The 11,243-nt window shown below is 38.4% G+C and overlaps 1 protein-coding gene across 1 annotated transcript in view; it reads right to left on the bottom strand.

Annotated features, from left to right (window-relative positions):
- CUBN (cubilin) overlaps positions 1–11,243 on the bottom strand; it is a 256,413-nt gene that overhangs the window by 84,631 nt on the left and 160,539 nt on the right. Inside the window, exons 40-43 of the mRNA XM_026016002.2 lie at positions 10,512–10,709; positions 5,768–5,914; positions 3,472–3,662; positions 3,128–3,311 (exon numbers count right to left, since the gene is read on the bottom strand). Of these exons, the coding sequence (XP_025871787.2) occupies positions 3,128–3,311; positions 3,472–3,662; positions 5,768–5,914; positions 10,512–10,709 (720 nt within the window). The remainder of the gene's footprint in view (positions 1–3,127; positions 3,312–3,471; positions 3,663–5,767; positions 5,915–10,511; positions 10,710–11,243) is intronic.

Genomic DNA, 11,243 nt, shown 5'->3' with positions numbered 1-11,243 from the left:
GACGAAGCAGATATATATTTGCACAACTCTGTGGGCATTCACTCATTATGTTCCTTCAGGATTCAGATGCATTTGAAGAGCAAGAGATGACTGGCATGAGAGGATTTTTTAGCCAGTTTCTGGAAGAAGATAAATGAGCTTTTTAAACCTCTTTTCTAAAAAACCAAAGTATGTAAAAATACTTTCTTTTTACTAATGAACATTTTCTGGCAATCTCAGCAAACAATCCAGGCCAGAGTAAACTAGGTACTTACAATAACGATGAAATTAACCTGGTAAGTTAGTTTCACGGATATGTGAATCTGCTGAACTCCACTCACATTTATTTCTGCTGTCATTCACTCAGGTTTGGTCCTCTCCTGAATTTTGCCATCACCCAGAATTCTTCCCGTCTCTGAACCCCTAAACTGCAGAATCTTCTGACTGCCTTCCACCCCCTTGCTCTTGGCCTTTCCTTTAGACTCAGCTTGGAAAAATCTATTTTCACCACTGCCTGCAATTCAAACCATGTGTCGAAATCAATGCCTCCAAATGCATGCTCCCCACTCTCAACACTGCGGAGCAACCCTGCTTTCTCACCAAATATCACAGCTGTGCCCTCAACCCTTATTCTCCCTACTCATTCTTGAGCCTCAGCAGCTACTTGGAGCTCTCCTTTAGAGCGTGATGGAAGAAATCAGGTGAGAACACTCCCTCAACCTATTACCACCCTTAAGAAATTTATCTGCATCTCTGCCTCCTTTATCATCCCCTTGCACACTGTCTTCCTGTAGATCAGGTTGGTCTCCCACTCCACTCTCTCCTCAGTTCCCCTTACCTTGTGCTCACTGGCTCTCTCCCTCCCTGTCTACTCCCCTCCCCGCCCCTTGCTCCTTTTACCTTTCCACACCTTACATGCCCAAGTCAGCAACAGTCATTTTCTCTGTTCTCCCTGCCCTCTCTCCTCCTTCCCCCTTCACTTTGCAGCCCCATCAAAGCACTCTTGTTCCCTTGTCCACAGTTGTGGACTCAAGCATCTTTTTGTTTTACATCCACAGCATTTAACCTGGTTGATCATGTCTCTCTCTTCTTTCCATTTCTGTTATCCAGCTGCTTGGACACTGAGCTCTCCTTCTCCTTTGATCTCTCACACCATTCCTCCTTTGGTCCCTGGGTACCTCTTTCCAGGTGTTTACCAGAAACTGGAAGTTGTACCTCTGTATCTCTATTACTGATTTTCACCCATTCTCCTCCGCCTCCTCTCTGGGAACCACCAGTTTATTCTTTATATTTAAGAGTCTGTGTGTCTGTCTGTTTGTTTAGATTCGAAATATAAGTGAAATCACATGGTACTTGTCTTTCTATGACAGGCTTATTTCCCTTAGCAGAAAAATCTCTAGGTCCATCCATGTTGTCACAAATGGCAAGATTTCATTCTGTTTTCAAGGCTGAATAACACTCCGTTGTGTGTTTGTGTGTGTGTATGTATATACATATATATACATCTTCTTTATCCACTCATCTACCAATGGACAAGAGGTTTTGATATCAAAAGCATTTGGAGTCTAATAGTAAAGGCAGAAAGATGGGGAGGAGGTAATGGCCTTACACAAAAAGAGGTCCCCAAAGGAATAAAAGAGTCATAACATTTACAAATAAACCCTTAGAGGTTGCCTGGGTGGCTCAGTAGGCTAAGCATCTGACTTCAGCTCAGGACATGATCTCAGGGTCCTGGAATAGATCCCTGCATCAGGCTCTCTGCTCTGTGGGGAGTCTGCTTCTCCCTCTCCCTCTGCCCTTCCCCACCATTCATGCTCTCTCTCTCTCTCTCTCTCTCTCCCTAGTAAATAAATAAAATCTTAAAAAATATATTGCTCTAAAAAAACCCAACAAACAAACCTTTAGTGTATCTGAATTACCATAAATACTGACTTTAAAAAAGTAATTTAAAAAAAGGTATTTTAAGACTAACTCAAGACTCCATTATGGGAAAGTAGAGTTCTCTGGGATGGACTGAAGTCTACTCACTAGACACAAGGCACTGTTACTCTACAAAGCCTACTCTTCAGTGCCAAGTGAAGTTCAGCCCACACAGGATTCAGCAGCTGAGTTCAGCACAGAGATAGAGAGGGACCACAAACTCTCAACCTATAAAGTAATGGTGCTGGTATCCATAGAGCTGTCTCAAGGTTCCTTCTAAGTGCCAGAGCTGTATGTAGCAGGAAGTAGCAGAAGTACATTCCCTATAATCATGGAACCTACTTAAATTATTAGATGATTTTCTGTGTCATCTGGTAGACCCTTATTTCTTCTCCCCTTCCAAAATAAAGAAATTATGCTGACATTTGAAAATCTCATATTTTGGAGAATATACAATATAATATATGGTTTTATTTAGATTAACATATTTTTTAAATATACCAAGGAATCTGAGTCAAGGTCATATGATTATCCTGAAATCTATATTACCTAATTTTGTGGAAAAGCAAAGATTTATTTTCTACTACTTTCTCTTTTGAAACTATGCTTATTTACTTATTTATTCAATTAAACATTATACAAAAATAAATGTCACAAATTAAGTCATTATGGTAGAATTAAATATAATTATAATCAAGTGTAATCAAGTAAGAGTAATTAAGTAAAGATCACCAGTGTAATATATAATTAAAGGGGTAATAACAGAATCAGAGGAATATGTGTTCATTTTAAATGAAAGCATACAAATGATTATAAAACAATGTGATTATCATTCTTGTGATGTTTCCATTATGGAATATAACTTATAATTAGACATTTTATAGCAGAAAGGACTAAGAAATTTCAGGGTATCCTTAAGACCAGTTTAATTTATAGTCATGGAGAATTTTACTTTGTTCATTCTCTTGATTAAGTAGACTTGGAAAAATCCACACCTCATTTTACTTATCTGTAGAATGGGAATGTTGCCTTCCTTAAAAAGCAGTCATGATGAGATAATGAATGTATCAAGCATATAGTAAGTATCTGAAAACAGGCAGCTATTCTTGTTATTACTCTGAGTTTACAAAAGAAAACTTTACATATTTTTTCCTCACATCTATTTAAACAAGGAAGACCAAGCAACTGCAGGAAAAGTACAGGTATTATTCTCTGTGAAAATACTTACCTAAACTCTTTGCCTCATATTTGATCTTAAATCCTTGCCCTCCATTACTACCATCAGAAATAAACTGAACAAACATTTGGTTATCTGAGGTGAACAGAGTGGATGAAGGATGACTGCCACAAAAATGACCATTTCTTCCCTGGGGTCCCAAGGGTGGAGAATAGATATCAGGTCCATTTTTCAGCTAGGAACATGAATTAAAATTGCATAAATTCCTTCATACTGAGAGACATGGAGCAGTCAATTCATATCAATTTATGTCCCAGGAGAAAAGAATCATCATTTCATTTTTTTGAATGAAGTCTGCAAAGATAATAATCATAAATGTAGCAAGCATGACCTACCACCAAGTAATCTCCCTGGCTGCAAGAAGAGTCTCCACTTGGAATCTGGAAAGGCTGTTCAAAATGCACAGCAATGGTCAGACCACTCTGAACCAGGACGTGCCAAGAGCAGTTGAGGTTGGGACTGTAGGTCTCTGGATACTGAGGAGATGTGATAATCCCTCTGTCTGCATGTAAATATCCACCACAACCTTTTCAAGAAGAAACAAAGATATCTATTTATGTGACATTTACGGTGGGATTTTTATGCTTTCCTGTTTTTCTTGGGGATTTTTAAAGTGTAGGCAATTGAAATGTGGTTCGAAACTAACTGGGACCAAAGTATCAGAATGATTATCCCAAGGAGCATTTGTTGAACATACATGACAAGGGTACTCATTTTGTGGTTTTTCCTAAGATCGGGATATACAAATAAGCAATAGAGACAAATTACTTACTTTCAGAGGCTTACTTTAGAGATGAGTAAGACAAAAATTAACATATATATAACAAGTGGGATGAGGATAAGTTCTATGAGGAAAAGTGAATGCAGAGAGGGAGAATGGTATAGTATTGTCTGGGAAAGCTAGAGAAGGCCACATTGTTACAGTACCACCTGAACAGACGTGAAGAAATGAGAGATCAAGCCATATGGCTTTGTGAGAGAAGAGCGTTCCAGTTCAGAAAGCAGGTGGTGTAAAGGCTTGAGTGGTACATCATGTAAGTCAGAGTTAATGAGGCACAGTGAGTATTCCCAAAGGGATCAGGGCTAGGTCATGCAGGAAACTGAAAGGACTTATTTTAAGTAAGAGGAAGATATTCAAGGATTTTGATCATCAGAATGGTACTATCTGACTTAGATTTTAAAAAGCATTATTCTGTCTGCAATACCTAAACTGTAAGGGGGGCGGGCGGGGAAAGGCACAAGCAGGGTGTCCAATAAGGAAGTGGCCACCAGAGTCCAGGGAGAGAGGATAGGGCCTGGGCTTGGGATGGTTGGGGTCTAGACGTATTGGGAAGGTAGAATCATGTGATCTGTTGATGGTCAGGAGGTAGGGTTAGGCGGTAGGGTGAAAGAAAGAGAAGGAACAAGAATGATGTCAAGAGTTTTGGCTTCAGCAACTATAAAGAATGTACTTTCCATTTATTAAGATTGTAAAGAGTATGGAATAAACAGGTATGGAGGGTGGAATGGAGTGGGAAGCAAGAGTTCAAGTTTCACATGTAAAAATGGAAATACCTTCTAGACATGCAGCTGCCAAGCATGTAGGAGTGTGCGTGCACACACACACACACACACACACACACCACACATATACATATATACGTGCACACATCCATCTGTGGTACACATGTACGAGAGAGACAGAGAGAGAGACAGAGAGAGAGAGAAGAGAGAGGATGGAGGGAGCAGGCTCAACGAGGAAGTGCAGCAAGTTCACTCAACTATTTAACTCACAGGTGGAAATTTATCTTCGGTCTGTCTCACATCAAACCCCATTATCTTCAACCACTATTCAGCCCACCTCCCTGAACATGAAGAAGATAATTTATCTTCCATTGCTCCCTACTCTATACAAGATATATATAGTAGTGCAGGAAGTATTAAATAAATTTTAATGTCTATAGTGAGAGTCTACTTCAAAATTATGCTTTTTGGTTAAAAGCATGAGAATCTTTAAATGTCCCATATTCCACAGACTACTTCTTTCATTTTAATCCAGGTTTGGCTTTAAAGTTACTATTGGACTTCCCGTTTTATCAAATTTTGAATATCTTGATCATACTGCACATAATCCTTCCCACATATTGTGCACATTCTGACTCATCAAACTCATATTCCAAGAGAAACAAACTCTTCCTGCCAACCCTCAAATGAATGATTCAAGAGATTTCTGAAGATATCTTTTGTATTACTTTGTTTATTTCTTAGACTGAAGCTTACTCTGACTTATTGTCCCTTTGATGTGTTATGGATAAGTGCTATCCAGTTCTGTTCTAACTGAAACCCTCAACTAGGCTGAAAAATTGTTTTAAGGATCTCAGTCATATGCATGAACTGAGAACACACCATGAACGCACCTCTCCGGGTGGGGGCATCTACCCCACCCAGAGACCCAAAGCCAGGTAATCCTTTTGTACAACTCAGCCACAGTGTTTTGGATCAGACTCAGTACCTGACATAAGGATAGCCATCCAGAGGCAGAACAAAGACTCACATGAAAAATAAGCAGAGTATTTTAGGGAAAGAATGAGAGAAAGAGAGGTGATATGACATGACATTAAAAAAAAAAAAAAGAAACCCAAAACATATTACTTTTGTGAAAGGATGCATTAAAACCGGCTCCGGTTACGCTGAAGTCTGAGGTGAACCGGATGAACATGTACTCTCCAGTAGACCGGATGGGTCCGGGGATCTCTCTGCCACAGAGAACTGCTAGCTGTGGGGCCAGGTTGCTATCTCCTATGCCAAAGAAAGGAAATGTCAGCAGGAAAATACACTCTCTTCAGAGTCTCCTCCACCATCATTTGCAACCCAGACAAAGCAGCTTATATGTTTTTTTCAGGACATCACCATCCTAGAAGATAATGAGATTCTCAAATACAAGGACGCTCTAGGGGTTACATCATTCTGGCTTCTGGCTCCAGCTCCTAATCACGCTGCCTACTTTTTCTTTACCCTTGATGTTAAAGTCTCCTTTGACAGTCCCCACTGTCTTCCTCAAAATTGGGTAACAGTCGTTCCTGGCACTAAAACTCAAAATCAGAGTATATAGGAGTTGGGAAGTGATGGAGGAGCAGTGCCAAAGTGTATGTTAGAGACTCAGCTAAATTACTCTGATCGCTGAAGGTCAGATGTCGAAAGGAGAAGAAAGATTGGTTCTTCAGCCTCAGATCCTATGCTAATGTTGTAAGGTCATTTGCCAAGATGTGTGCAACTTGTGTAGGCAGAGGGTTTTTAAGTTGTGACTGTGGTTTTTTTGTGGGTTTTTAAGACTTTTCATTTGTTTGATGCTGTTTATTCTTTTTTACTATTAAAAGAACACACTTATGTCCACCTGTGTGAAGGATGAAAAAAGACAGTTTCAGTAAGTGTGCCCTCCAGGGAGAGATGCAAAGGATGACCGTGTCACCTCATGGTTCTTCTTCCTTTTTACTGCTCTTGAATATAAGCAACTTGGAACAAAGCCGCAATCAAAGCCAGAATGGAGCAAAAGAACATTATAAAATATTTGGATTCCTTGTCTGAGAAAATGCATGTTTTTTTTCCTCCTTCTAAGGAAAATAATTAATAAACTTCAAGCTTATAAAAACCAAAAATAGAATATGAGACATGAGGAAATTTGCCCCTTTAATGCAACCAGCAAAGTGAATCCCTTTGACGCCAACCACCTAAAACTCACTCATTATTACCTACTCCAGAGAATAAGGTATTGTCTGGGATGACAAATGCAATGGCATAGCTATAAATAGGAGATGCTAGAAAGGTGTTCTTTCTGACCTCTGGAAATTTTTGTTTTTTTACAATTCAAAAGTTTCTCTCTGTAACTCCTTTTCCTTTTGTTATCTTTGCCATGCAATTTTGCTACACATTTCACTGCAATTTTTTTTTACTTATTTTCTAATTGTCTATATCACAAAAGTTTGAAGTTTATTACATATTATTATTATATCATAGGTGCATATTTTCTCTATTAGTGAGACCAGGTAGGGTCTACTGATTTTTATTTCTTTTCTAAACTCCACGTTAGACTGTCTGATTAGACAATGCTTATCTCTAAACAATTACTTATTGACTACCTAACTGATGAGTTGGGAGATAACCCAATAATCACAAGATGGTTTGTTTCTCCCCTCAGTATCTATAATAAATACTGAGGCATTTCTAGGATCTTCTATAACTTCACCATATGGATTGTAGCAGGGATGAACCCAATCTTTAAGGAGGGGGGAAAATCAAAGGTAAAGAACCAGGAGTATAGGGTAGTCTGGTGATTCTCTTTCTAGTCCAAACTCCTCATTTTAGAGATGTGGAAACTGAGGTCCAGGATTACCAGTAGCTAATATTTATCAAGCAATTATTATTACCACTTTGAGTGCTTTACATGTAACATCAGACTGTATCTTCACAGTAATGCTACTAGCTACTAGTAAAAATACTAGACTCAGGTATTTTTATCACCCCAATTTTGTAAACTGGAAATAGTGTTAGGGAAGATATATAACTTGCCCAAAGGCACAGAATATAGAAGTCAACAAGGATTTAAAACCCTTGAGAAGTAGCTCCAGATGTTCAAACTTTGTTATTAAGTGATTTCTCTAGGATCACAAAAAAAGTATGTTTTATATCTGTAAATAGATAAAAGGATTACTGATTCATGGACACAATTATTATTTTGCTTTCCCCCCATTTTCTCTGCTTTTTTTTTTAACTTTTTCTAGGGTCAATGCAGTTTCACAGGACCTCAATTTGGGGGAATCTTCGGTATATAAAACTTATTGGTACATGGTCTAGAAAAAACTGATTCAGTAGTGAATCATCACAATCCTGTAAAATGAATAAGCAGGTGGGAGAGTGACTCAAGTCTCCCACGAAGGCTACAGGGCTCTCTCTGGGGGTAGCCCAGGGATGTCACAGCTAGCCGGGAACCAAGGGCCATGAGCTGAAGGCCTGTGATGACTGACCAATTGTACAAGTGTCCTGAAAGTATTATTGCTTGTGGTCACTGGTTTTAGATATTTGCTTCAGAATGTGATATGCTCCTGCTACTTAGAAGCAAAAACACTGGCTGAATGAAGAACGAACAATTGAAGTGGGACTTGAAATTTCATGTCTTCTAAATGTAGACTAATCACTGTCAAATGAACAAAATACCCGCCAACGGCCACACAGTCGGCACCCAATAGCTACTTCTTGAATGAGTAAAGAAACATATGAGGAGCTAATGAGCCTATTCAGCCCCTCCTTATGTTGTGAATAAAAATCTCTTTGGATACACCACACTCCAATTTAAAACACTGTTATTGTTTGGGCATGTAAGTGAATTTGCTAAGCTCCCAAAGCTCTACATCTCAGCAAGAACACCTCCAATCTATAAAGAGTTCATCATGAAAACTATTTTAGAAATAGCTCTAGCAAAGTAAACTGAAATCTAAATTAAACAATTCTGAATTCCATATCTATAAAATGCCAGGACTTCTGCTAGAGAATTTTGCATTTATTATGTTCCCTGATACAACAACTCCAAGAAGTAGATATTGGTCTCTTTTTCACAGACAATTAAAACAGATATGGAGCCATTTAGTATTTAGTGCAAGGTGGCACAGAAGAAGAAGAAAGTAACTTCCTGGCTTCAGGCTTCTAAGAAAAATTATTGGTGGAATGAAAAGCAGCTTGATAGAAAGTGAATTTCCTTCATCACTGGAGTTACCTACCAAAGATACTTTTTAAAGTTTCTACTAGATTCTGAACACTCAGAATATGTGTGCAAGAACACACTCATCTTATCATATGAAAAATTTAAAATTTTAATATCTACAGAAGTACCTTGATAGTGAAAGGATGATAAATTCTCTGAGCAATGTGCTAATTGCTTATGGTTGACAGGAAAAGGGGGGGGAAAGTTAAGATTTATCATCTCATTTTGTTCGTATGATGGATTTGAGTCTTAGCCTCCAGCCTCTACAGAAGGAAAATAAAGTACTTCTCCCATTTCCTAACTGTATTCCATGAAAATCTAGGGTTGAGGGGATAAGGGAGATAAGACCTTGCATACTAGTAACCTATGGACCAAAAGCAAATACATGTTTGGTCCACAAAATGCTCTGAAGCATTTTTCATTAATTTCCAAAATCTAGGGATTAGGATATTCATAGAAAATTCTTTATCTTTCACATCCTTTAGAAAATAGGAAGCTAAAGAACACTGAGCCTGCCTTCCTAGTAGCTGCCCCTCTAACTGTTCTCTTTTAACACTTTTCTAGTTATGTTCCCTGTGGTCTAGGCAGGCGTGAGAGGTAGCAATGTCTTTATCATGGCAGGTAGTGGTTCTCAAACTTTAGAGACCATCATTATCACCTAGAGGCAGGCGAACAAGGGTCAGGCTAGTGAAGCACTCACATCACGGGCAACATTCAAGGTGGGGGGGGGCAAAGATAAAATCAAGATAAATAATACTTTAGTGCAATGTTTTAAAAATTAATATTTAACATCAAATGGTCAAAATATGAACAGTTTAAATGAAGGTAGGCTCTAACCCTGCAGTTTGCACAATCCTGTCTTACCTTCCTCACCCTAAACATGGCCCTGCCTGGAAGGCTTTTAAAACCACAGATCTAGGCCCTATCCTGAGAGTTTCTACTTTAGTAGGGCTGGGGCATGGGCTGAAAGATTTGCATTTTTAACAAGTTTCCAGGAGGCACTGATTTTGCCCATCTGGGGACCTCACTATGAAAAACTGATCAGAGGATAGGACTGCCCTCTTCTCCAGACATATGAATTGCAAAGCACAATTTTGTACATGTTGCATATTAGCATGATGCTTCTCCCTCACTCATTGCATAGCAACGCCACACCTGGGAATAGAGGAAAAGATGAAAAATGTTTGCCCTTAATTCTACTAGTCTACCCAGAGATTCAGTAGACACAGAGAATTGAATGTATTGCAACTATATATACTTTTTCATACTTAGATCTTAAAGTCATAGGTATAAAATGCCAAAATCTATCTCCAAAGACTTTCCATGAAGCAGCAGCATCTGGAAACTCAGACCATTACTTCCTACTGAAGCCAAAGCTAGTGCTTTTTCTTAGGGGTGCAATGCTGTCCCTGACATCATACATGCATGACTTTGCTACAGGAAATTTAATACTTTCCTCACATTCTTTAGAAATTGTCACCAGTTCTGGTATTGGATGCCTTCATTGACCATAACGTCTGAGAACTTCCACACAAAACAGATGGAGGCAGTAAACAAGCAGTATTATAATTCAACGTAACTAAATATATTTTAGGGCTGAAACTTGGTAGGTTTTTTTTGTTTTGTTTAAAAGTTTCTCACCGTCTCTGATCACAAGTTTGTCATAGTCACAGGTTCTCTGAGCTTCAATGTCCAGGGAAAGGATGTTGAGTTCCACAGTAGAATCTGGGGCCTGAATAAGCCAAGTACAGTCAGCGCTGTTACTGTAGCTTTCTGGCCAGCCTGGGGAGAAGAGAAAGACTGGCGCATCTCCTGTCCTCAGGAAGCCACCACAAGCACCTGCCAGAGGAAACACCAACAGTTATGAAATACGTCCAATGGAAATGAATCTAGCATGTTCTAGGCCATCCTGAACCTAAACAACCAATTAAAACAGTTCTCAAAGAAATCTAGAAATATTTTATTAAACTTGCTGACTCACACAGCTGCAATTTCTGTTAATTTATTTTTTGTGTAAGAAAAACACACTGTATTCTGCTTTTTTCATCATAGTTTTGCCACATGGTCCATTTATTGATTAGGGTCTGTTATTTGTTAAGCATAAGTTAGTTCATGTAAAAGACTCTATTATGATTATATTATTATCATTATTTATGTTTCCTCTAGAATTTAATCTTTACTTTTTCAGCATAGCTATTCAGCATGTAAGTTATATCTGGACAACTTTAAAATAATTTTCAATTTGTTAAAATGTACAAGAGCCTTAATTTCTTACTCAATTTGTTTAAAATTAGCTTTAATGAACTGGTATGTATATCTCATAAACTCATCCTTTTAAAATATATAATTCAGTGGATTTTAGTATATTCACAA

The sequence above is a fragment of the Vulpes vulpes genome, chromosome 2 (genome assembly GCF_048418805.1).
Source record: "Vulpes vulpes isolate BD-2025 chromosome 2, VulVul3, whole genome shotgun sequence".
NCBI classification, from domain to species: domain Eukaryota; kingdom Metazoa; phylum Chordata; class Mammalia; order Carnivora; family Canidae; genus Vulpes; species Vulpes vulpes.
The sequence above is the reverse complement of the archived record's forward strand: the minus strand, read 5'-3'. Positions and strand labels throughout refer to the sequence as shown.